This window comes from Lolium rigidum, chromosome 2 (genome assembly GCF_022539505.1).
Source record: "Lolium rigidum isolate FL_2022 chromosome 2, APGP_CSIRO_Lrig_0.1, whole genome shotgun sequence".
NCBI classification, from domain to species: domain Eukaryota; kingdom Viridiplantae; phylum Streptophyta; class Magnoliopsida; order Poales; family Poaceae; genus Lolium; species Lolium rigidum.
Window position 1 is genome coordinate 239,500,323 of NC_061509.1, and position 26,414 is coordinate 239,526,736.

At 46.4% G+C, this 26,414-nt stretch overlaps 3 protein-coding genes across 3 annotated transcripts; 1 reads left to right on the top strand and 2 right to left on the bottom strand.

The window, feature by feature from the left end:
- Positions 1–15,710: 15,710 nt before the first annotated feature.
- On the bottom strand, positions 15,711–18,680 carry LOC124688390 (sm-like protein LSM1B). Its single transcript, XM_047222076.1, has 5 exons — positions 18,423–18,680; positions 17,638–17,706; positions 17,430–17,545; positions 17,283–17,345; positions 15,711–16,085 (listed from the first exon to the last, which is right to left on the bottom strand). The coding sequence occupies exons 1-5, from the start codon at positions 18,481–18,483 to the stop codon at positions 16,008–16,010; spliced, it is 387 nt and encodes a 128-aa protein (XP_047078032.1). The 5' UTR covers positions 18,484–18,680; the 3' UTR covers positions 15,711–16,007.
- A 2,569-nt stretch (positions 18,681–21,249) lies between these two features.
- On the bottom strand, positions 21,250–23,639 carry LOC124688392 (probable nucleoside diphosphate kinase 5). The gene is made up of 5 exons (XM_047222078.1): positions 23,534–23,639; positions 22,855–23,079; positions 22,199–22,306; positions 21,833–21,942; positions 21,250–21,755 (listed from the first exon to the last, which is right to left on the bottom strand). Exons 1-5 carry the CDS (start codon positions 23,605–23,607, stop codon positions 21,730–21,732), a joined length of 543 nt encoding a protein of 180 aa, XP_047078034.1. The 5' UTR covers positions 23,608–23,639; the 3' UTR covers positions 21,250–21,729.
- Positions 23,640–23,794: 155 nt separating this feature from the next.
- Positions 23,795–25,516, top strand: LOC124688393 (trihelix transcription factor ASIL1-like). Its single transcript, XM_047222079.1, has one exon. It carries the CDS (start codon positions 23,933–23,935, stop codon positions 25,166–25,168), a length of 1,236 nt encoding a protein of 411 aa, XP_047078035.1. The 5' UTR covers positions 23,795–23,932; the 3' UTR covers positions 25,169–25,516.
- The last annotated feature ends 898 nt before the right edge of the window (positions 25,517–26,414 follow it).

A 26,414-nucleotide genomic window follows, 5' to 3' on the forward strand; every position in this document is an offset into this window, starting at 1 on the left:
TGGCACTCGGGAGGTCTTAGCTTCCGGGTCGCGCACCTTGGTGCGGAATCCGGGTCCCGTCGTCGACCCGGATATTCTATGGTGGAGGTCTTATGGGCCATGGTCGTTTCAGAGGGAGCCGGCCCCGCCAGAGGAGGTAGCTCAGCGCATTGCGGCGGAGGACGAGCACGTTCGCCGTTACATGTATGCGTTAGACAACATGTATAGGACCGGATGGAGCGTTATGCGGGGATCTCATGTTAGCTATGCTCCCGTGACCTGTTCCGTGGCTTTGGGGGTTCACCCGGCGCGGCTCGGGACCCGGTCGGCGCGTTATAGGACCCGGTCGGCGCGGTTGAGAGGTTGTAGTAGTGATTGATGTATTAGGGTTAAATAAACATGAACCCGATCTATGTATGCATGTAACTGCACTATCTCGCTTTTAGCACTATATTATCGATCCTTAGTTAAGAACTACATATGTAACTCCATTTTCAGTTTTCTGCATTATCCTTAATTTGATCATATGATGGTTCCTATATATAGCTTGCAGGTCGTTGTAGAAAGCATGGACAGAGATGAAATTCAAGAAAATTTCATGGAGAACTGATACGTCTCCGACGTATCGATAATTTCTTATGTTCCATGCCACATTATTGATGATATCTACATGTTTTGTACACATTATATGTCATATTTATGCGTTTTTCGGAACTAACCTATTGACGAGATGCCGAAGGGCCAGTTGCTGTTTTCTGCTGTTTTTGGTTCCAGAAATCCTAGTAAGGAAATATTCTCGGAATCGGACGAAATCAAGGCCCGAGCATCCTATTTTTCCACGAAGCTTCCAGAACACCCGAGAGTCGCCGGAGGGGGCCACAAGCCCACCACACATGACCACGGCGCGGCCAAGGGGGGCACGCGCCCCCCTGTTGTGTCGTCGCCTCGTTGACCTTCTGACGCCGCCTCTTCGCCTATATAAAGGTCCCTGACCTAAAACTTCGATACGGAAAAGCGACGGTACGAGAAACCTTCCAGAGCCGCCGCCATCGCGAAGCCAAGATCTGGGGGACAGGAGTCTCTGTTCCGGCACGCCGCCGGGACGGGGAAGTGCCCCCGGAAGGCTCCTCCATCGACACCACCGCCATCTCCATCAACGCTGCTGTCTCCCATGAGGAGGGAGTAGTTCTCCATCGAGGCTCGGGGCTGTACCGGTAGCTATGTGGTTAATCTCTCTCCTATGTACTTCAATACAATAATCTCATGAGCTGCCTTACATGATTGAGATTCATATGATGATGCTTGTAATCTAGATGTCATTATGCTAGTCAAGTGGGTTTTACTTATGTGATCTCCGGAGACTCCTTGTCCCACGTGTGTAAAGGTGACAAGTGTGTGCACCGTGTGGGTCTCTTAGGCTATATTTCACAGAATACTTATTCACCGTTATGAATGGCATAGTGAAGTGCTTATTTATATCTCTTTATGATTGCAATGTGTTTTGTATCACAATATATCTGCGTGCTACTCTAGTGATGTTATTAAAGTAGTTTATTCCTCCTGCACGGTGTAATGGTGACGAGTGTGTGCATCGTGTAGTACTTGGCGTAGGCTATGATTGTGATCTCTTGTAGATTATGAAGTTAACTATTGCTATGATAGTGTTGATGTGATCTATTCCTCCTTTCGTAGTGTGAAGGTGACAGTAGTGCATGCTATGTTAGTACTTGGTTTGGTTATGTTGATCTGTCATGCACTCTAAGGTTATTTAAATATGAACATCGAATATTGTGGAGCTTGTTAACTCCGGCATTGAGGGTTCGTGTAATCCTACACAGTTAGTGGTGTTCATCATCCAACAAGAGAGTGTAGAGTCTAGCATTTATCTATTTATTCTGTTATGTGATCAAAGTTGAGAGTGTCCACTAGTGAAAGTATGATCCCTAGGCCGGCCTTGTTCCTAAATACTGCTATCGCTGCTTGTTTACTGTTTTACTGCATCTGTACTTCCTGCAATATTACCACCATCAACCACACGCCAGCAAGCACTTTTCTGGCGCTGTTTCTACTGCTTATATTTATTCATACCACCTGTATTCACTATCTCTTCGCCGAACTAGTGCACCTATTAGGTGTGTTGGGGACACAAGAGACTTCTTGCTTTGTGGTTGCAGGGTTGCATGAGAGGGATATCTTTGACCTCTTCCTCCCCGAGTTCGATAAACCTTGGGTGATCCACTTAAGGGAAACTTGCTGCCGTTCTACAAGCCTCTCGCTCTTGGAGGCCCAACACTGTCTACAAGAATAGAAGCACCCGTAGACATCAAGCACTTTTCTAGCGCCGTTGCCGGGGAGGAAAGGTAAAAGGCACTCATACTCCGGTCCCAGGTAAGAGTACTTTTCTGGCGCCATTGTGTGAGTGTTCGAAGCTATTTCCTTTAGATCCTGCAATTGCATCTTTTTGTTTCTTGTTTACACTAGTTAGGCATAATGGACAACAATGAGCTTCTTATTCTATTTCCCGATTTAAGACATGGATGGTTTGATGCGAAAATTAAAAAACCCATGGAACATATTAGTATGAACGCTTTGAACACCATTGTTGCTAATGATATGGAAAATTCTAAGCTTGGGGAAGCTGGTTTTGATGAGCATGATCTTTTTAGTCCACCAAGCATTGAGGAGGAAATTTACTTTGATGATACTTTGCCTCCTATTTATGATGATTATAATGATAGTAGTCTTTTAGTACCGCCTGTTATGGAGGATAAATTTGATTACGATTACAATATGCCTCCTATATTTGATGATGAGAATAATAATGATAGCTACTTTGTTGAATTTGCTCCCACTTCAACTAATAAAATTGATTATGCCTATGTGGAGAGTAATAATTTTATGCATGAGACTCATGATAAGAATGCTTTATGTGATAGTTATATTGTTGAGTTTGCTCATGATGCTACTGAAAGTTATTATGAGAGAGGAAAATATGGTTGTAGAAATTTTCATGTTACTAAAATACCTCTCTTTTTGCTGAAAATCTTGAAGCTGCACTTGTTTTATCTTTCTATGCTTGTTGCATTATGCTTCTTGAATTTGTTTATTTACAAGATTCCTTTGCATAGGAAGCATGTTAGACTTAAATTTGTTTTGAATTTACCTCTTGATGCTCTTTTTTTTTGCTTCAAATACTATTTCTTGCGAGTGCATCATAAAAACTGTTGAGCCCATCTTAATGGCTATAAAGAAAGAACTTCTTGGGAGATAACCCATGTGTTTATTTTGCTACAGTACTTTGTTTATATTTGAGTCTTGGAAGTTGTTTACTACTGTAGCAACCTCTCCTTATCTTAGTTTTGTGCTTTGTTGTGCCAAGTAAAGTCTTTGATAGTAAGGTTCATACTAGATTTGGATTACTGCGCAGAAACAGATTTCTTTGCTGTCACGAATTCTGACCTGCCTCTCTGTAGGTAGCTCAGAAAAATATGCCAATTTACGTGCGTGATCCTCAGATATGTACGCAACTTTCATTCAATTTGGGCATTTTCATTTGAGCAAGTCTGTTGCCTCAATAAAATCCATCTTTACGGACTGTTCTGTTTTGACAGATTCTGCCTTTTATTTCGCATTGCCTCTTTTGCTATGATGGATGAATTTCTTTGCTCCATTAATGTCCAGTAGCTTTATGCAATGTCTAGAAGTGTTAATAATGATTGTGTCATCTCTGAACATGTTAATTTTTATTGCGCACTAACCCTCTAATGAGTTGTTTCGAGTTTGGTGTGGAGGAAGTTTTCAAGGGTCAAGAGAGGAGGATGATATACTATGATCAAGAAGAGTGAAAGCTCCAAGCTTGGGGATGCCCCGGTGGTTCACCCCTGCATATTTTAAGAAGACTCAAGCATCTAAGCTTGGGGATGCCCAAGGCATCCCCTTCTTCATCAACAAATTATCAGGTTCCTTCTCTTGAAACTATATTTTTATTCGGTCACATCATATGTACTTTACTTGGAGCGTCTGTTTGTTTTTGTTTGAATAAATGCTTGTGTGGGAGAGAGACACGCTCCGCTGGTTCGTATGAACACATGTGTTCTTAGCTTTTATTTTTCATGGCGAAGGTTGAAACTGCTTCGTTAATTGTTATATGGTTGGAAACGGAAAATGCTACATGTAGTAATTCTAAAATGTCTTGAATAATTTGATACTTGGCAATTGTTGTGCTCATGTTTAAGCTCTTGCATCATATACTTTGCACCCATTAATGAAGAAACACCTAGAGCTTGCTAAATTTGGTTTGCATATTTGGTCTCTCTAAAGTCTAGATAATTTCTAGTATTGAGTTTTGAACAACAAGGAAGACGGTGTAGAGTCTTATAATGTTTACAATATGTCTTTTATGTGAGTTTTGCTGCACCGGTTCATCCTTGTGTTTGTTTCAAATAACCTTGCTAGCCTAAACCTTGTATCGAGAGGGAATACTTCTCATGCATCCAAAATCCTTGAGCCAACCACTATGCCATTTGTGTCCACCATACCTACCTACTACATGGTATTTCTCCGCCATTCCAAAGTAAATTGCTTGAGTGCTACCTTTAAAATTTCCATTCTTTACCTTTACAACATATAGCTCATGGGACAAATAGCTTAAAAACTATTGTGGTATTGAATATGTACTTATGCACTTTATCTCTTATTAAGTTGCTTGTGTTGCGATAACCATGTTTCTGGGGACGCCATCAACTACTCTTTGTTGAATATCATGTGAGTTGCTATGCATGTCCGTCTTGTCTGAAGTAAGAGAGATCTACCACTTTAATGGTTAGAGCATGCATATTGTTAGAGAAGAACATTGGGCCGCTAACTAAAGCCATGAATCATGGTGGAAGTTTCAGTTTTGGACATATATCCTCAATCTCATATGAGAACACTAATTGTTGCCACATGCTTATGCATTAAAGAGGAGTCCATTATCTGTTGTCCATGTTGTCCCGGTATGGATGTCTAAGTTGAGAATAATCAAAAGCGAGAAATCCAAAATGCGAGCTTTCTCCTTAGACCTTTGTACAGGGCGGCATGAAGGTACCCCTTTGTGACACTTGGTTAAAACATGTGTATTGCGATGATCCGGTAGTCCAAGCTAATTAGGATAAGGTGCGGGCACTATTAGTATACTATGCATGAGGCTTGCAACTTGTAAGATATAATTTACATGATACATATGCTTTATTACTACCGTTGACAAAATTGTTTCTTGTTTTCAAAATAAAAGCTCTAGCACAAATATAGCAATCGATGCTTTCCTCTTTGAAGGACCTTTCTTTTACTTTTATGTTGAGTCAGTTCACCTATCTCTCTCCACCTCAAGAAGCAAACACTTGTGTGAACTGTGCATTGATTCCTACATACTTGCATATTGCACTTGTTATATTACTCTATATTGACAATATCCATGAGATACACATGTTACAAGTTGAAAGCAACCGCTGAAACTTAATCTTCCTTTGTGTTGCTTCAGTACCTTTACTTTGATTTATTGCTTTATGAGTTAACTCTTATGCAAGACTTATTGATGCTTGTCTTGAAGTACTATTCATAAAAAGTCTTTGCTTTATGATTCATTTGTTTACTCATGTCATTACCATTGTTTTGATCGCTGCATTCATTACATATGCTTACAATAGTATGATCAAGGTTATGATGGCATGTCACTCCATAAATTATCTTTGTTATCGTTTACCTGCTCGGGACGAGCATGAACTAAGCTTGGGGATGCTGATACGTCTCCGACGTATCGATAATTTCTTATGTTCCATGCCACATTATTGATGATATCTACATGTTTTGTACACATTATATGTCATATTTATGCGTTTTTCGGAACTAACCTATTGACGAGATGCCGAAGGGCCAGTTCCTGTTTTCTGCTGTTTTTGGTTCCAGAAATCCTAGTAAGGAAATATTCTCGGAATCGGACGAAATCAAGGCCCATCATCCTATTTTTCCACGAAGCTTCCAGAACACCCGAGAGTCGCCAGAGGGGGGCCACAAGCCCACCACACATGACCCTGGCGCGGCCAAGGGGGGGCACGCGCCCCCCTGTTGTGTCGTCGCCTCGTTGACCTTCTGACGCCGCCTCTTCGCCTATATAAAGGTCCCTGACCTAAAACTTCGATACGGAAAAGCGACGGTACGAGAAACCTTCCAGAGCCGCCGCCATCGCGAAGCCAAGATCCGGGGGACAGGAGTCTCTGTTCCGGCACGCCGCCGGGACGGGGAAGTGCCCCGGAAGGCTCCTCCATCGACACCACCGCCATCTCCATCAACGCTGTTGTCTCCCATGAGGAGGGAGTAGTTCTCCATCGAGGCTCGGGGCTGTACCGGTAGCTATGTGGTTAATCTCTCTCCTATGTACTTCAATACAATAATCTCATGAGCTGCCTTACATGATTGAGATTCATATGATGATGCTTGTAATCTAGATGTCATTATGCTAGTCAAGTGGGTTTTACTTATGTGATCTCCGGAGACTCCTTGTCCCACGTGTGTAAAGGTGACGAGTGTGTGCACCGTGTGGGTCTCTTAGGCTATATTTCACGGAATACTTATTCACCGTTATGAATGGCATAGTGAAGTGCTTATTTATATCTCTTTATGATTGCAATGTGTTTTGTATCACAATATATCTGCGTGCTACTCTAGTGATGTTATTAAAGTAGTTTATTCCTCCCGCACGGTGTAATGGTGACAGGTGTGTGCATCGTGTAGTACTTGGCGTAGGCTATGATTGTGATCTCTTGTAGATTATGAAGTTAACTATTGCTATGATAGTGTTGATGTGATCTATTCCTCCTTTCGTAGTGTGAAGGTGACAGTGTGCATGCTATGTTAGTACTTGGTTTGGTTATGTTGATCTGTCATGCACTCTAAGGTTATTTAAATATGAACATCGAATATTGTGGAGCTTGTTAACTCCGGCATTGAGGGTTCGTGTAATCCTACACAGTTAGTGGTGTTCATCATCCAACAAGAGAGTGTAGAGTCTAGCATTTATCTATTTATTCTGTTATGTGATCAAAGTTGAGAGTGTCCACTAGTGAAAGTATGATCCCTAGGCCTTGTTCCTAAATATCGCTATCGTCTGCTTGTTTACTTGTTTTACCGCATCCGTACTTCCCGCAATATTACCACCATCAACCACACGCCGGCAAGCACTTTTCCGGCGCCGTTACTACTGCTTATATTTATTCATACCACCTGTATTTCACTATCTCTTCGCCGAACTAGTGCACCTATTAGGTGTGTTGGGGACACAAGAGACTTCTTGCTTTGTGGTTGCGGGGTTGCATGAGAGGGATATCTTTGACCTCTTCCTCCCCGAGTTCGATAAACCTTGGGTGATCCACTTAAGGGAAACTTGCTGCTGTTCTACAAACCTCTGCTCTTGGAGGCCCAACACTGTCTACAAGAATAGAAGCACCCGTAGACATCAAGAACCTCATAGCCCACGGTACTCTGGATGATCGCGACGACGACGTTATTCCAGATGGCGATGACGATGTCACCGCAACTTTTTTGAATGACTCCGGTGAGGGAGCGGAGAATATTGAGGAAGAAGATCCTAATGGCGCCGGTGAGGAAGAAGATCATCATAATGGCTCCGGAACCGTAGTTACCACCCAGGTATATAAATTAATTAAGCCGATGTTGATCGACTAGATGCATTAACTAATTAAATTGTACTCGACTATGAATTATTTCTTTTTTAGCCCTCCGGATCGAGCACTTCTTCCGTAAAGTCGAGGAAGCGAGGCCCGGCCAAAAAGTTGGACGACGGTGTTAGGCACGACATCACCCACATCGCTAAGGATGGTAAACCGATTGCTCCGGAGAAAGGTGCAAAGGCATTTATAGCTCAATGCGGAGTGCTTGTTAGGGACCACGTCCCGATCACCGTTCGAGAATGGAACAAGCCGAAGGGACTAGTGCTGTCTGCGCAGAGGAAGAAGCTCAAGGTCTTTATATCGATGAGGTAGCCAAAAACAACATTCGACCAAGCTCATGGCACATTTCAACATAGTACCCGAAGAGGCGGATGACGCTGAAAAGGCCAAGATGGAGCAGGCCCTCCGCGAGTTTGCCAAGAAGAAGATGGCCGAACTATTCAAGAACCACAAGAAAAGATTGCGCGGCCTTATCAAGAAAAAGAAGACTCCGGACAGTGAGAAGGTAAAAAATCACTGGGACGAATTCGTGAAGTACAGCACGGAGTCAGAAGAATTTCTGAAAAGGTCGGAAACAAATAAGGCAAATGTTGCGTTGAAGCTATATCACCAAATTCTGGGTCCAGGTGGACAGAGCTAACCGTCCTATGTGGCAGGCAGCTGAGGCGGAACTGACCAGGAAAGGGATCAGATTAGGGACACACGGTTGGATCGAACGGTGTAAGGAGTGGTTCTACGGGATTGGGGGAACGTTGCATCCAGAAACAGGGAAGTGCATCTATAAGAAAGCTCATCTGAAGTTTCCCATTGAAGCCCTGGAAAAAGCACATAAGGACGTGGTGGAGGGAAGGTTCCAGCCCGAAAGAGAGAACGATGAGCTGACACGCGCCCTTGGGAACAAAGAACACGGCGGACGAACACGAGGCACGGAAGGCTCCGTTCCGTGGAAGTATGGCTTTCCTGCGGAAAGGAAGAGATTTCCTGATAAAAGCCATGAGAGGAGAAAGGCAAGGGAAACAGACCGCATAGCCTCCTTAGAGGAGGGTATGAGCACCATGAAAGCCCAATTAACCATGGTAACCCAAGTACTTACATCCCAGATGGCTCAGGGGCAGGCTGTAGATCCTGCATTGCTCAATGCCCTCGTCCCGCTGCAATCTCAACAACACCGGAAAAGCAGCGTGGCTTCCAGTCAGCAGGTGGATAAAGATGATGATGACCAGGTGGTCGAGCCTCCTCGCTACCCCCCCCCCCCGTGAATGATCTCACTGAGAGCCGTCCTTGTGAGCTGCATGTTAAAGTTTTCAACCTATCCTTCAAGGCGGCGGTCGGCATCCTCTTACCTACAAGGTCTTACCATTGCCGTCCGGTCCAAGACGACTTTGTCTGTTGTGATGGTGGATGAAGTGTTGACAGATTATGAGGGGTTGGTGCTTGAGCACCCCGCAGTGAAGATGGGGAAATCAAAGAACTGGGAGAAGCCCGTAGAACCACCGTGCAATGGCGGAAGGAGAACATTGTGTTTCCAGGTGAGAAGCCACCAAGCAGGCCAACTTGTCCGCCTCCTCCGCCACCTGCGCAGTCTCCTCCGCGTGATGATTCTCCTCTGCACGATGATTATTCCCATGTGCATGAGCAGTCTCCTCCGCGTGAGAATACTCCGCCGCCTCCTCCTCGTCAGGAGACTCCGCCGCCTCCACTTAAGCAAAAGAGGAAGCTAACCGCGGCACCTCCTACAGCCTCCGAAGAGATCATCAACTCCGATGAGGGCACGGACTCCGCAGTTGTTACCACATGAGCAGATCGAAGAGCAAAAGGCGTTTCTTGCGCCGAAGAAGATGTTTATTCCACCGCATAAAGTGAAGCACTTTGCCGAGACGAGAATGAAGAGACCTGAGCTGAGAGCTGATTATGACCGCTCTTTTGGACAGTCCTCTAGAGCGAGCAAAGAAGCAAAAAAGTCGCCCGGCCTTGGACAAGCAGGACATTCAGGCCGTAGCCCACTTCGTCGTGGAGCCCTATCATGATCCGGAGACGGCATCGATGATCGAACGGGATGCTAGAGCTCGGGGAGCATCGGTTGAGTACGAAGATTACTATCCAACGGCTCAAGTGGTAAACAAGTATAAATACGGAAAAGATCTCGTCAAACCCGGCGAGCTCGCGCGTCTAGGGACTCGGATGCGAAGGTTGCATGACCGGTACCTGAAAGCCTCGTCGAAGAGGTGATCGCTACCTCACGGTGTATCTTAGAGATGAGCATTACTTCCGGGGGTCGAGGAGATAAACCTTGAGTTAGAAGAACTGTTTCAGTTATTCAATCAAGACGCCCTCGACAAAGCCGTCATCGCTGCTACTGCCTGTAAGTGATTTATTTATGTAATTAAGTCTGTAGCTCAGCGCTCATTCATTTGCACTAACAATTATCCTCACTATATTCTTTGTGTACGCTATATATTTAATTATGCAGAATGAAGAAGCTCGAATACAAAAGAGGTAAGCTCCTACCGCTGGGGTTCATAGACCCAAACACAGTTCATGAAGTTACGGTTCGAGACTACCCCAAGGACACAGAGGACAACATGTTAATGTTTTTAGTGAAGCAAGCAAACAAACAGGATATATTCTTTCCCTACAACTTCAAGTGAGTGTTATATATAACATACATTATGCTTGTGCACCTTCCACTTTATTCTCGTAATCATTGAGCTATGCTTGTGCAGATTCCACTTTATTCTCCTAATCATTGATCTTCACAAAGGAGTCGTAAATGTCATGGACTCGAAACGTAAAGAATATGCGGAATGGGCGAACATGGCTGCCATCCTCCAGAGGTAATTTCAATCAATTTCGTATTGGCATCTTCATCTGTTCTAATTCGACGATTTCATCAACTAATCAATAACTCATTTACTCATTATTTCTTGCCGGGCAGGGCCTGGAAACGGCTCATCAATACTGTTCCGGGTACATGGAAACCGGAGCTTACATTTCAAGATTACCCTGTAAGTAGTACTATATATCTATGTCCGTGAAACTCTATATATATGATATTTACTTTCAATACGATGCTTGATTATTAGTTTGATGGAACTATTTTTTGGAAAAGTGTATGAGGCAGGAACCCGGGAATAACTTATGTGGATACTACGTCTGCACCTTCATTCGTGACATGGCCTGTCCCAAGGGTGGGGATGCCCGTATACACCACACTCGTGTACGATAACAAATCCTCACAATTATCTTAATTAGTACCATCTATTGTATTGAGTTCCATTCATATATTGATCTCCCTTTTTTAAATATAGATGAAACGCCTGCGGGACACTCTCATAACGGATGCCCAAATACGAGCAATTCAAGAGGAAATCGCGGGATTCTTTATTACCGAGGTCATTACCCAAGGTGGAGAGCACTATGCTAGGTCATAGATATGGAGGAACTCCGTAGAGGCTAATAGATTTAGTAAAGAGATCCGACTAGCTTTATATTGTAAATATGCATGCATTACGTGTACTGTTGACGATGTATATATATATTCACGACGATATTTTGTGGTTTTTTGAATGATATATATGCATTAATGAAACTCTGCCGCGGCAGAGAAATGCCCTGTTTCTCTGCCGCGGCAGAGAAACGCTGCTACAGCCGAAACCTGTGCCGCGGCAGAGAAATAGCAATTCTGCGCCGCGGCGAGAACTCACAGGCCCGGTTCGTACCACGAACCGGGACCAAAGGCCATCCACCGCGAGCTTCCTGGCCACACCACGTGGCGCCGCCTTTAGGCCCGGTGCAACTTTGAACCGGAACCCTTTAGTCCTGCCTTATTGGTCCCGGTTTGAAAACCGGGACTGAAGGCCCAAATGGACCGGGCCTATAGCCCCGTTTTCCACTAGTGATGTATAAACCTTGAGAAACAGAAACGTTTGCCCGAGTGCACCAGAGCTCGCAGTAGCACTAGGCTTTCACGCCAAAAGAACTCACACGCATAGCCACAAGCGCAACGCGTGCCGCCGTGCCGGCTCGGTTCGGGCTTGGCATCCCCTGCCCTGCGCGTCTCATCGGTGAACCACGCACGCACGTAGGAATGCGCCATAAATGGCCGCCCCGTCGACGTGATGAGCAGGGAAAGCGTCCAAACCCAAAGGTGGATGGATGATAGTCAGTCACTACTCCCGTCGAGAAAGGCTGCAACCGCAGGGTGAGGCACGCAATGCCGCTAGCGATAGATAGATAGATAGAGCACGTAGGCGTCGTCATCAGTGACTCTACTTCCGGTGGGAAAGGCTTTGCATGACGCAAACTCTATCGGTAGCAGTACCTGGGGTTTTGGCCGGTTCTTCCTAAACCTAAAGTTGACTCCGTCGTAAACGGTTCACTCATGGAGCCCTGATGCATGGTGTGCTTGTAGCCTTGTACTACACGTGATCGACCAAGTCCATATGCCACCATATATGCCAGGACCAGAGGCAAAGGAGGGTCAGCATGTATGGACATATGTCCACCATACACCGATACTCGACGGAAGACGCCCAAACAAAAGGCAAGATACAAGCCATAGCCGTGGCCACCGAGCGCACAAGAGAGAGAGAGAGAGAGCAGCCGCGCGCCCAAGGATGGGGGACGCGCCATGCAACGTCACGCCGCGCCGACGCCAGAAGGGGGCGCTGCTGTGGCGCGGCCTCGGCCGGCGCCGGAGGCTCCCCATCGTCCGGCTGGGCGGCGGCGGCACGGCAGCAGGGGCTGGGGGCGGCCGCGTCCGCGGGCGCGGGCTCCTGCGCCGGCTCCGGCTGCGCTGGCTCCTCCGCGCCGTCCGCAAGCTGGCCGAGGTCTACATGGCCGCGCTCCAGCCACCGCCGGGGCCGCACGGCGCGTCGTCGTCATGCCAGCCGTGGATCGGCATCGAGCCCTGCTTCGCCACCCCCTTCGTGCCCAACGCCCGCCCCTTCTGGTGAGGGCGCTCTCGGCTCAGCAGGCGGCGACGTGGCAGGAACTCCCTTCCGTTTCCCGGTAGTCCGGTATCAGCCAGGACGCGCCAAGCTCCGGTGTAGTAGCCGCCGAAGCGCGGTGGCCGGTAGCGCTCATCTTCTCGCGTCGTCTGCATGCATAAAACTCTGTCTTGCCCTTTTTTCTTTTTTCTTTCAGGCAAACTGCATAATTAGTGTCAATGTGTTCCTAATTTCGTGTGGGTCTAAAGAGAAAAGATACTAGTAAAATCAACGCATGTATGAGTATGTGTTCTTCCCTTCCAACCATCATGGTTCCTTTCTTCTTCGGTTTTTCTTTCGTGTGTGTCCTCAATCCTCATATGTTTCTCTTATCGTCTAAATTTTCTCGATACCTCGCTCTAGCAATCAGGAATTCCTCGGAACTTCTTCCAGCAAAAATTATTAGTAGAGGGCATCACAATGCTTGTAGAGATTGGAAAACATATTAGACACTGCAAGTCTAAAAACATCTCTGTCCTCCTTGACGGAATCCACAACGGTGGCCCTAGGCTGGAGATGCCGCTGTCCCCGCCGCCATCGCCATCGCGCTGGCTTCCGAGAAGGTTGGCTACCTCTTCCTCACATTCCTCATCGTCTGGGCTGGCGCGCTCGACGTCGTCCTCCTCGTACTACCGCATCTCCCCTACCCCTTGCCGATGCGCGAGGTGAAGGAGGAGTACGCCGGTGCCCCAGCGCAGACGTGGAAGTGGCAGTGGCGTCGGCATATCGATCTACGAGCCGACGCAACGGGTTAGCCGTGGTAGCCACCCTTGTCGTCCCGAAGCTAGAGGTGAAGGAGGAAGAGGACGGGCTGACATCGCTCCTCTGCCACCAACGCCGCATCGCAAGCATCGATGACCCCGACGACACAACGCTTAGTACTTGTCGTCGCTGAACGAACACAACGCATGGGAGGGCAACATCGAGGACGTGATCGCCATGTCCATCCGTGACATTGGCAGGCCACTCGTTGACCTCACACGCAACAACGACGAAGCTGTTACCAGCGGCGCGGTGAACGACGAGCCCGCTGACCCTCGCGGCAAGCCGCCCGCCGACGAGGACTACAACTTCTTCAAGTACTACGATTGCTTCCGCTTCCGCTGCCGCAAGCACCGTTAGTTTATTTTAGTTTAAATTTAGTTAAAGTTTATTTAAATTCTTGTAATATATAATAAATTAGAATGACTTCTAAAGTTTTCCGTTCAAATTTAAATTTCTATTTAAAAACACGACTGAAAGCAGACCCTCCCTAAAAGCGACACGCTTTGGGGGAGGGGGGACGCAGATGGAAATGGTTTAAGAACCGCTTCTAGTCTTTTTTTATGTAACCATATATTTCATCAGACAATCTGAGATTACACATATGATCACCACACAAGACAAACATTTGCATCAAGTAACTTTGCATAAGAATACTCACAAGAAGTAAAACTACAAGTTCACCCTTGGAGAAACATGTGCCTCGCCGAAACATCGTCCATCTTCCTCCACTGCCACCATGGTAGCGCTGGAAAAAAAGAGGCGAACAACCACCACACCTAGATCTGGGAGAGCACCATCGCATTCAATGATGCTTTTTGAGCCGATGAACTGGATTGTCGCAGAGAACGAGCCCGAGACTTTGTGGCACGTCGGCCGAGGATCTTCCCCGTGGTCACCAGATCCCAACACCGTCATCTTCTTCAGGCTCAGTCGAAGAAGACAAATGCTGCCGCCTGCCGTCATCCTCACACCCAACTGCAAGACGCCAGACATAACTGCAACAGCCAACGCAATCGTCACCCGCGAAAGTGCCGAACGCCAACCGCCAGACACGAAGCTCACCAGATCCGAAGACCGGCGAGAAGACCAGGCCACCTGCCCTCCGACATCACCGGTTAGAGCGACGCCGAGATGGAGAAAAAGCAGAGGCAAATTATTCCGACGCGACGCAATCTTCTCCATAGAACGACGCCCCAAGAAAACACTTGCCAACCCTAACTACTGGCCGGAGCCGATACTCCGGGGTCTCCACCCCCTCCCGTCGCCAAAATGGCCGATGAAGGAGGCAGGGACCGGCGGCTGGCCGGTGTAGTTTGCCGGCAGAGATCGCCCGCTGTCTTTTCGTGGGAGCGGTTCCTTATCTGCAGGACGTTAGTCTTCTTGGTGCAGTTTCCACACTCGTGGGCGCTCACTGCAAATTTACTGTTTCGCTTTTGGACCTGCAACTCAACTGTCAAATTCGTTTCGCGGTTTGTTTAATAAACATCAATTTTTTGGGGTAAGTTATTCCAAATGCTGAAATTTGGTCAAATTGACAGCGTGTTAGACAGCTCGGTCCCACCGGTCATGTGCCACGTGGCTGAGAAGACTGTATTGCTCTCTGGCCTTTGAAAGATTTTACATTTTCCAAACTTTCAACCAAAATTCGTACATATAATATAGAATTTTAGGAAAAGAAAAAATATTAATTCAAGCTACATGTACAGAGTAAACTGGATTTTTCAGAACTTATTTTGCCAAGTAATTCTCAATTTTCGCAGTCCTTGCAACTTTCAGTTTTCATTTTCAAAGCCATTAAGAAAAGCAGGAAAAATTGTAGCATTTCGTTCTGCCGGTGAACTTTGAGCTGTTGTCATTGTTTTCAGATTTTTTCTTGATACCTTCCGTAAGATTAGGTTTTGGCCAAAAGTTACAAGAACTACAAAATTTAAAAATCAAACGACTAAATGATCTACAATTTTCCCATTTTACTCACTAGATACAGTTTCAACTACAGATTTTTTTACATTTTTTTAAAAGTTTTGAACAACTTTTTGACAGAAGTTACAAAAACTGCCAAAATTAAAAAGTGGCTTGGTAAAATGAGTACACAATTGCCTACCCTGCATATCAACAGTTTGGCGGAACACTTGCCAACGGAGACCATCAAGTCCAAACCCAAGCATCATGACAGCACTGAAGAAGGCAGCAGTCTAGAACCACAAACACAGTTTCCTTTGGCTCACAACCTTGTAGAGAACATGCACTTCGTAAATTGAGATGTACATGGGTCGTTAACATTGAACAGTCATGGAAATGGAAAGCATCAGTCTCTAAGTTATAGATGTGAAACAATTTACCATTTTACAACTGCAAACTACGAACTGTAATAGAAACTTCCCATGGCTCAGGAGTTGTACAGCACCATCAAGTTACTAAGGAGGATTTGACAGGTAAAAGCTTTGGATCCGAGGCCGAAAACTACAGGGTCAAATAAGGTTTATGTTTCCATGTAGCAGAAGCCGCCAGTTAAAAACATCACAGCTTCGATCTACCTTTCAATGGGATGCTTCTAATCAAAGTCCAGGAACTCCATACGTTTCCTCATTGAGCCCTTGAGGTCTCTTGCTTCTCTTTCCGCCTTTTCAGCCTGAGTGGAGGCAGAGATAATATTAGCAAAAATAGGAAACGGTTATCAGAAAGAGACACCGTTCTGCTTAAGCATACAAAAAAATATAAGGAACAATAGCAAATACACTTGCAGAAATAAAGGAACAAAAAAATGTACTTGGTTGATAATGGAACTGGAACTATGGAAAACAGACATTCTAGGTTAGTACTGATGATCATATACCCCCTCTATTCCAATGAATAAGGCACCCTCTTTTTCCGTATTTTTTCTTTGACCAAGAATTAATCTAAATATAAAAATATTTTCGGTATAAAACTAGCATCATTAGAAAGTTTTGTTGGTATAAAACTAGCATCATTAGAAAAAAAATTCAATACGAATCCAACAATACTCATTACGTACACTTAAATCAAGATTTTGTTGCTCATTTCTTTCGGTCAGAGTTCGTATTGGAATACGCGTGCCCCTTAGTCATCGAAACAGAGGTAGTACTAAACAATGAAGTCATGGGTACTTGAGAAGGACCCATGGTCTTACCAAACAACTACGTAAAATTACTCAGACCAGATAAAAGGCACAAGTTGAAGGGTGAATCTAAAGCCCATTACGGATGGTATAATTTCTCTAGGTTACAGGTTAGGCACATTTCAGAATATTGATTAGACCTTTTTCTAAGAGCTGGTAGGTTTATCTATCAAGGATCTTATATGATGCCAACCTGAACTACTGGCAGGCTGACCAGGTAGAAAACTTATCATATGGTTTATGCCGCCATTGATGCAAAATCATATATGATTGATGGCCTCATGCAATCCAAAGAGAGGCAATAAAGACAGTCCAATTAACACATCAAAAATTTTGTATTTTCATTTGCCTCAGACTATTAATTAACTACCTAAAATTATATGCAATGCAACTCTTTTTTTTCCAATGATGATACACAAGATTCTTTGGGACTAGAAGAGCATTTTAAGATGACCGTTTTTCTGGAGGATTATTGTAAAAAAACTGAGTATTTCTAAGATAAAAGATTATCATCAAGACTAGTTAAGATCTAAGGAAAACTGAGGTGAGAACATTAGAGGGAAAAAAGAGCAGAGTACCTGCGAAAATCAGCAAGGGGCCCAAAAAAAACTTAGTCTAAAACAATACTAGGAGAATATTGTATCTTGAATATCTTTCAGACAAGAGTTTTATCAATAGAGTATAACTTGCCTTTCTTATTTCCGCCTCCGGAACACAAGTCATGTGAGCAGGGAGTTCATCCTTCTCACTATCCTGCTCAATTCAATATCGAATACATGAATATTAGATATATGAACTCTATGTAGGGTCATCTATTGTGCGAAAAGTGATCATTACCAATTCACCGATTAAAACAACGTTCTCTCCCCGGATGACATAAAGACCAAGAGGAACATCACAATATAGTTCTCCAACAATCACTCGTTCACAAGCACCTTGGAGAACAACATTTGCTGTGGATGTAACAATTTAAGTAAAAACAATCTTGGTGGCCGACATTTTAAGGATCAGAATCACTAGGAACATGGATCTCATTGTGGCATACCAAACTGATCAAATGAACACAGGGTGCCAAGCAGTTTCCTTCCGTCTCGTAATAGGACTATGAGTTTCTCTGTAAGAAGGAATATGCATAAGTTGGCAACAGAATAGCAAACACAAATAGCAAGATGTACTCGGCGTAGCAACCACGCAATTGATCAAATTCATACAGAAAATTACAAATTTACAATGCAATATTATGCATAAGAAATTGTAGCAAATGCTTCTCTCTTAGAAATAATATCCTTTGCACTTTCCACATCAGAATTCAAAATTAATGTTCCCATTATTGTTTTGTATCACATAGCAGTCAAAAGGCAAATTGGTCTTCGTAGATTATGCTTCGATCAGCTATTTGACCATGCTGCTACTAGTTTCATTTGATATGGTCCGCCCACTGGACGGGTTCATATCACCTGAAACTAATTGAAGAACTGGTGCAGGTAATTAACTGCTACTAGGGTAGATTGTGTATCAAGATCTTTGTATTTTCAAGTATGGTGGTACATGCGCAACTAGCTGGATGCTTTGAACCTTCAACAAGTAGGCAGCACCTAAATTTCGTTTCGAGCAAGACAACAAAATCAAATGCTGGCACAGACCATGGCATGGAACCATAGACATCACATATTCCAATCAGATCTTATCGATTTCAACTAGACGAACTGGCACTAAAATACCCCCCAAAGGCTAAATCTTGCTAAAAAGTACTCCCGCAACACAGCCTAGAACCAGCAGTAGGGACACGGGGAGAGAATCGAAGAAGAAACTGCAAGGGAAGGATCTCACTGTCCAAGAAGCCGGCGAGGGAGGTGGAGAGGAGGAGCTCATCCGGGCCGGCCCAAGACATAGCGTGAAGTCTGGGTTCACCTAGGCAGATCGTATCAGATGGCCGCAATCCTCGGGTACTGGGAGATAAACCCCCGCGGCGGATCGATGGGGAAATTTATTCTAGGGTTAGTTCCTCTCCCGTGGCCTAGGTCGTTTTGGCTCCTCTTTCCTCCTTCCACTTCCTTTTCAGCCGTTCAGCGCGTGTTGCGTCCGCCAGTCTGAAGTCGGAACTTTCAGATTTTCTACTCCTAATTTCAAATCGAACTGAGACAGTGGCCGAATCCAACTCAAAGCGACATGTTGCTAGATATACATAGTACGGAAATAAATCATTAGAGCATCTCCACCTGCGCTCCTCCCGATAGTGGTCCTGATAGCAATTTGGAGATCGGGAGCGAAAATGGGCTCGCATCGGCGTGCTCCATACAGCGCCGGCCAATTTTGGAGTTCAATAGAATCGCCGGCAACCCCGTGCCGGCCCCTTCGCCGGCAGCCAGATACATCGATTTTCCACCTCCTACACACGCCCGAGCCGACTCCCACCCCTCTAGATCGCCACCGTCGCCGTCGCCGCTGCGGCCCCCCTTCTTGCAATAGACACCGCCGACTGTCTAGGAACCGTCGTCCATCGACACGGCCGCCACCCCCTCGATCGGCGGCCACTGTTTCGCCCGGAATAGAGCTCGCCGCCACCGCGATAGTATCGCCCCGCCCGCAAGGTGTTCGTCCGATTGTCGCGATGGACAGCGATGACGAGATGATGGTGCAGCTGTTCACGGAGGAGCAGAACGCTCAGGTTGTTCGGCGGCAACAGCAACAGCTGATTCTGACGAACATGATGCGCGTTCGCCAGCCTTTCTTCGTCGTGCCTCGGCGCGGCGGCTCAAAGCCAGGCAAGAGGAGGAACATCAACCGGCATCGTGAAGTCGGTGCAATGCTGCTTGACGCCGACTACTTCAACGACGACGCGACTCATTCGCCGAAGGAATTTCGGCGCCGGTTTAGGATGAACAAGGAGCTGTTCTTGAAGATTGTCCACGGCGTCAGGGAGTACGATAAGTACTTCATGGCCAAGAAAGATTGCACAGGTTTGTGGGGCTTCACCTTAATTCAGAAGTGCACTGCTGGAATGCGCTGTCTTGCATACGGAGCTCCTCCAGATACAACTAATGACTACCTACGGATGGCAGAGTCGAGATGTACAGAGACTCTCTACAGACTACAACTGCCGAGCCGTCATAGCGGTGTTTGCTAAAGACTATTTGAGAGCACCAAGAGAAGATGATACAGCTCGGATCCTGCAAAAAAATGCAGCTGGGATGCTCGGAAGCATTGACTGTATGCATTGGGGCTGGAAGAATTGCCCTTTTGCTTGGCAGGGGATCTACAAGGGGCATACTGGTGAGTGCAGTGTCAGTCTTGAGGCGGTTGCAGACCATGAGCTTTGGATTTGACATGCATTTTTTTGGCATGGTAGGACCAAACAATGATATCAACGTGCTGCAGCGCTCTCCGGTGTTTGCTAGGCTAGCTGAGGGACAAGCTCCTGCCGTGAACTTTGAGGTAAACGGCCACGCATACAACAAGGGGTACTATCTAGCTGATGGTATCTACCCGACGTATGCTACATTTGTGAAGACAATTCTCTCTCCATCAAACGAGATGGAAGCCTATTTTGCAACATGACAGAAAGCAACACGCAAGGATGTTGAGCGTACTTTTGGGGTGCTTCAGCAACATTTCTCCATTGTTAGGTACCCTGCTCTCACTTGATATGAGGCACAGATGTGGGAGGTGATGAACGCCTGTGTGATCATCCACAACATGATCATTGAGAGCGAGCGCGACACACCTGTGTAGGATGATCATCCATTTGATTATCAAGGGTCACTAGCTGAGGTAGAGCATGTACCCCAAGAATTTGCTGCTTTTCTTCATATGCACAATGAAATTCGAGATGCAGGTGTCCATGCACATCTGAAGACGGATCTAGCTGCGCATTGTGGGCGAGGAGAGGAGCAGCCAACAATGCATAATATTTGTTTGCTTGTATGAATAATTTAAGTACTATTTGTTTGTTGGGTTGTATGAATAATTGAAGTACTATTTATTTGATTGATGGTATGAATAATTTAATTATATTTGTTTGATTGATTGTATGAATAATTTAATTCTATTTGTGTGATTGTATGAATAAAATGTGATTGATACGTTATTACAAAATATTGTAAAAAAAAGTTGGGGACCGCCGTTTGGGAGGCGTCGGTGTGGAAGCAGCCTCCCTAAATGGAAGATGCACTGTCGGCGCCCCCAAACGGAGGTGCCGGCGGGGCGCCGGCGCCCTGCCGGCGCCTATTTGGGGGCTGCCGGTGGAGATGCTCTAACATCAACAAAGCTAAAGAACCTACATAAATTCCTCAATACGGTGAACACAACTTGGGTGAATCTTGGCTGGAACACCTATTATTCAAATGGCAATATTTCTGGGTTTCTGAGGGCCAATTTTTTGGCTCTTTTTGGTGGGATGCTAATCTAAAGTTGTTGGTTATATCCAAGTCCATTGCAAAATGCATGTTAAATGTAGAGTGGAGATTTTTGGCTCCCGAGATCAAGTGGTCTTAATTATGTCAAGATCAAGTGGCCTTGATTTCTGGCTAGATGTCAAGACCAACCAATCAAGGCCAGAACATCGGGACGAAGAAAACATCATCAACAAGGTAACGATGCAAGCTCGTTGATACCAGTCCAGACCAGTAAAGCCCAGACTGTTCATCAACATTAGCTACAGGTCATACACTCATACTAGTTCACTTATTTTCAGTACTATCAATGAGGACAAGGTAAAATAGTACCCTTGGATAATCTACAGCAGAGATAATTTGATGGTACTGAAGCATGTTATTTTCAGCAAATGGCATCTGGACTTGCATTCTGAGCACCAACAAGTGACAGTATTTGATAAACAACACTGTAATGATCAAGCCGCTCAGCATTAATACTAAATGCATAGAATCTAGTACAGCCGATTACATTTTTCATGGGGGGCACTTCAATCAGATGGATGGGGATGCTCGAAAAAGATTCTTCATGGTGATTTCAACTTCGTAGCTTTAGGCAACCAGTCTGTAGACATGAAGCTACCAAGTGGAGAAGTTTGATGTGGACTAGCCTCATTTTGATGCACAGAAGTTTTCATCGATTAACAGTTTGAAGGGCCGCTCAAACTTTCAAAGTTACATGCCTCTGGAGGACACACCTCTATTGTCTACAGCTCGTCATGTTCCACGGTTTCTGCATTATTATAGTAATAAAGGTCAGAAAATTCAAGGTGACCTCCATAACTTTTGATACAAAAGCAAAGACTCTACCAGATTTAGCATCTCTGAAGAAAAATGAAATTTCTCTGGCTGCAGAATGCAGTGAATCTGAGCCATGCACGCAGTTTTTTTCAGAGTCCAATCCACACATTGCTCTAATGCTGTAATGAGAAGTGTGGTGTTCGTGAGTAACATAAAAGGCACCAGCATAGAAAGAAGAGTGAACACATTAAGGTTTGCCAGTAGGTTAATCTCAGTGCTACGAGACATGTATCACAGACACTTGGGTGATGAAAAAGTACGGTAAGGTTTCCATGGAACATTGCTACTAGTAGTTACTAATAATATTGCACTGGAGTTACCATTGATCTCACACAATGTGCTATCAACAAATAAAGGAAGACGGTAGTTCTTAACCTGTTAGGATGTGAAGCTTTAGCCTTTGTTGCATCAGTTGGCCCTATCAAAGCTCGCCAGTGTGAGACCGCATCATGTCTTTCCAGAACCATAGCATGAACTGGACCACTGAATATCAGAACAAACATAAACAATCATGTGACGGGCTGCTTGCATTGTTAAGGGATGTTAGGCCAGAGAGTCAAATGAGACAAGAAACCAAAATGCTCAGACTTCAGTGAAGCAAGATCTGATGTGAACTACTGTCTGATTTTACTATGATGCAATGTGAGCATGCTTACCGAATTATGCAACGAAATGCTCGTCCAGATAGAACCATCAGGATGAAGTGGGCATGTTTTCAGATACTGCTTGGTTTTCTCATACAAAGCAACTAAAGAAACAAATTCAGCTCAGTGCCGGGTACTGATGGAGCACACCTTAAAAGAGAAGTTGCACAATAAAACAACTATTTCCAACATTCTGAGTGGCATTTTCCTAACTACCATGCTATGAGATGGAAAAATACATAAAAAATTCCTACGATAATCGTCATCACACATTAAGTTAAGCATCTTGATACATTTCATTCACAAAGAAAACATATCATATGATTCACACTGTCCTTCGTTTTCATAGGAGAGGAACAAAATACACAAGCCGTTTGAACAGCATACCTCGTCATATACTTCAATAGGCTGTCGAAGAAGCTTCTCTCGGCATGCTCAGCATAGAAGAGGGATGCCCTCTCTGCATCCAGCAGGACGACAGCCTCTTGGATGATGTCAAATCCAGACTCCAAGATGGCCTCCTTGATTTTGTCGGTGTAGTTACCAGACAAACCATCCGGCTTGATCATCGCCAGCGTCCTCTCTCTATCCACAGCCCCACAGATCCGGCACCTGTATTGATCAGAAACCAAGTCCCCCACATCACTTGTCAGTTCACCACACATTCATGTGGACGTGATTCAGATTACACAAGAGTACACATGCACTTCCTCCAGCGACTACATGCGCCACAAAAGCATTCCTAAAATGAGACTGGATTCAATTCGATTCCAGTGAAGTATGAACCCTGCTTCAACTTTAAGAATTACTATGGCTAGCCCCGAGAACATTTAGAATCATTACCCCCACCAAAATTATCCCAAGTAAGCAAGCGGCGCGGCGACCTAGGTATGAAGGTGATGATTAGGAGCGAAATCTTGCTCGGATCTGTCGCGGCGAGCATGCTAGTCCATGAAATCTGAGAGATGTTTATGACAGAGAAAGGCTAAGAAGCCACTCTCTCTTCAGAATGTAATTCAATATACGAATCCCCCATAGGTTCAGAGGGGGAGATCTAGAGTCTAACCTGTGCAGCAAAAGGACGAGCGACAGAAAGCAGATGACGAGAGCGGGAACCACCGACGAGGTTGCCCCGGCCATCTCCGGTGCGATGGAACAGAGCTAGTCGAGGCCGGCGGGCGGCGGTGGTCTCCTTTTTTTTACAGATTACGGATGGTCTCCCAATTATAACGAGAAGCGGGCCAGCCCAGAGGCCCATCTCTGAACAAGAAACAGCCCAACAGGCGTCCCCGCTCCGTCGCAGCACCAGGTAAGCAGCTCCCATCGCCGCCGGACACGACGGCCACCGCACGCCACAAAATGCTAAGCAGCCCCGAATAATTCCGCATCCCACACTACCCACATCCCGGAAATATCCCCAAACCCTCGCCCACCGCCGCCGCCGACGGCGTCCAGATCTCGCACCATGGATGACGACGGCGGCGCTTCCCCGTCGCCTTCGCCTTCGCCGTCGCGCTCCCAGTCGCGCTCTCCTTCGCCGCTTCCGATCGCCGAGCCCGTCACCGTCGCCGCCGTGCCACCCGGCCACCTCGCCCTCGCGATCCCCATCCAGAAGCATGCTTCCTCCAGCGGCGGCGGCGGAGGGGGCAGGGAGGACGCCTGGAGCGACGGCGCCACCTCCACGCTGATCGACGCCTGGGGCGAGCGCTTCGTCGCGCTCGGCCGCGGCAGCCTGCGCCACCCGCAGTGGCAGGAGGTCGCCGAGGTCGTCTCCTCCCGCGACGGCTATTCCAAGCCGGTCAAGTCCGATGTGCAGTGCAAGAACCGCATCGACACCCTCAAGAAGAAGTACAAGGTCGAGAAGGCTAAGTCGGACTCCTCGTGGCCCTTCTTCGACCGCCTCGACTACCTCCTCGCCCCATTGCAGAAGCTCGCCGGCAATTCTGGCGGGGCGGCGGGGAATTCCGGCTCCTCCAACCCCAGCAACCGGAGCACTGCACCCATGTCTCTGCGTGTCAACTTCCCTCAGCGCACCCGCACGGCCTTTCCCTCGTCAGCCATGAAGCGGAGGATGCCATCGCCGCAACAGGATGCAGCGTCGTCAGAGTCTTCTGACGGGTTCCCGCCGGAACCAGTGGCTGAGGCCGTGAACGGCAAGAGGCATCGCGTTGAGGAGTCGGCCAATGGAGCGGACAGCAGCAACCGGGTGCAGGGCCTGCGCGACCTGGCGCAAGCCATTCGGCGGCTTGGGGAGGTGTATGAGCGTGTGGAGTCCTCGAAAAGGGAGCATGAGCTCCGGATGGAGCAGGACCGCCTGGAAGCTGCACGCGAGCTGGAGGAACAACGTGTGCAGTTCTTCCTCAAGATGCAGACGGAATTCTCCAAGGCCAACAACGGTGCCACACTCCCTATCTCACTTGCCATGGCTGCTATGGTTGGCAATTCAGTCCCCACCGCGGCCGCCGGTGCTGCCGATGGCAACGGTTCTTCCAGGAGAAACTCTGTGGCAACCGAAGTTGCAACCAGCAGCAATCATCGTGTCCGGTACCGTTTTAAGGATCCTCATGCCTCACAACGCCCTTCTTACCAGTACAACCAGAACAATGTCGGCCCTGATGCGACGGGCACCGGGAGTGGCAGCGACTCTGACAATAAGGAAGATGAGGAGGAGATGGAAGACGAAGACGAAGAGAGCCAGTAACCTCCCTCACTGTAACGTTGATCCGAGAATTTGTATCTGTTAATTGGCATTGTCCTGGTTAGAATTGCTCCTAATTAGGTTGGTCTCGGAGCAAGATATGACTATTTAGTGCTGCTAGGTTGTAGTCATGTTAGCACCCAGGAGGAGCAGAGTGATGGGTAAGCCCCATAGTAACTTGTAGCTGCCTCTTTGTATTTGTGATGTGATTTTGTGATATTGACGATGTCCCTCCAGTCGAATGTACTGTAACATGTTTAGGTATGTGTGGCTGTGTTAGGTTTTGCTCTTTGGAATCATGACCAGTGTCCTGAACTGTGCTTAGTGCTGTCTCTTCCTGTTTTGTTTTCAGTAACATGTGTTTTGAATTCCCAATTTGGGCATTGTGATGGAGATCGTCATCTGGTTTTTATCAGGGGCAGATCGTCATCTGGAATTGTGCTGGTGATGTCATCTGCTCTCTTCTGCGAGTGGCTCTTGTGAGCAGAATGCAGGTACTTTTCTCCGGCAAAAAGGAAGAAGAATGCAGGTACTTCTCGTTCAGGTGACGAAGCAGACAAAATAACAGTGGTAAAGGCTTGCAGGTGTCCTGGAATGGACGCACTACTCTGATGGTCTGTAGCATCTTTCCCATGTGTGCACCTTGCATCACAGTTCAGATACTCCAATCTGATGCTTCGGTCTGTAGTAAGATGTATGAAAAATAGATCTCGGCTCCCGTCAGCCCGCGACTATTTCAAAATTTTGAAAACCAAACTGAGCACGTGAGAACGAAGTTCAGTTTTTAAAAAACGCATTTGAAGTATCTCTGAAAGTTTCGGGCTTCCTGAAGGCTCGGGGCCAAACGTGGTCACTCAAGAATGCAACTATGACGGCTTGGCTTTCGTTGAATTTGGACAACCACGTAAATTACTTACCAGCGTGTCCGACTCGGCAATCAAGGCAGGGCGAGCAAGCTAGGGCAACTTCGGGCACGTTTGGTGGCCTCACCTTCGCAACGATGGTGCCATGGTCGTCTTCATCTTCGTGGTCGACGACGTGTCCATGCTTGTGACCGGCGGTGTCATGGCGGTCTTCGTCTTCGTGTCGGCGCCGTGATGTTGCTTGTGACCGGCGTGAACGACGGTGCCATGGTGGTATGCATCTTCCTGGTCGACGACGTGCCCATGCTTGTGACCGGCGGTGTCATGGCGGTCGTCGTCTTCGTGGTCGGCGTCATGGTGATGCTTGTGACTGACGTGAACGGCGG

Bases quoted from the DNA above. Each gene is read 5' to 3' on its own strand.
- LOC124688390 (XM_047222076.1), bottom strand. From the start codon at position 18,483: ATGTCTTGGGCCGGCCCGGATGAGCTCCTCCTCTCCACCTCCCTCGCC. The intron at 17,546-17,637 runs GTATGCCACAAT...TTACATCCACAG, and splicing joins GTGTTCATTTGATCAGTTTG to CAAATGTTGTTCTCCAAGGT. The intron at 17,346-17,429 runs GTAATGATCACT...TGAATTGAGCAG, and splicing joins TTGTTTTAATCGGTGAATTG to GATAGTGAGAAGGATGAACT.
- LOC124688392 (XM_047222078.1), bottom strand. From the start codon at position 23,607: ATGGCCGGGGCAACCTCGTCGGTGGTTCCCGCTCTCGTCATCTGCTTT. The intron at 23,080-23,533 runs GTTAGACTCTAG...TGATCAATACAG, and splicing joins CTCGTCCTTTTGCTGCACAG to GTGCCGGATCTGTGGGGCTG. The intron at 22,307-22,854 runs GTATGCTGTTCA...TCTGATATTCAG, and splicing joins CTATTGAAGTATATGACGAG to TGGTCCAGTTCATGCTATGG.
- LOC124688393 (XM_047222079.1), top strand. From the start codon at position 23,933: ATGGATGACGACGGCGGCGCTTCCCCGTCGCCTTCGCCTTCGCCGTCG.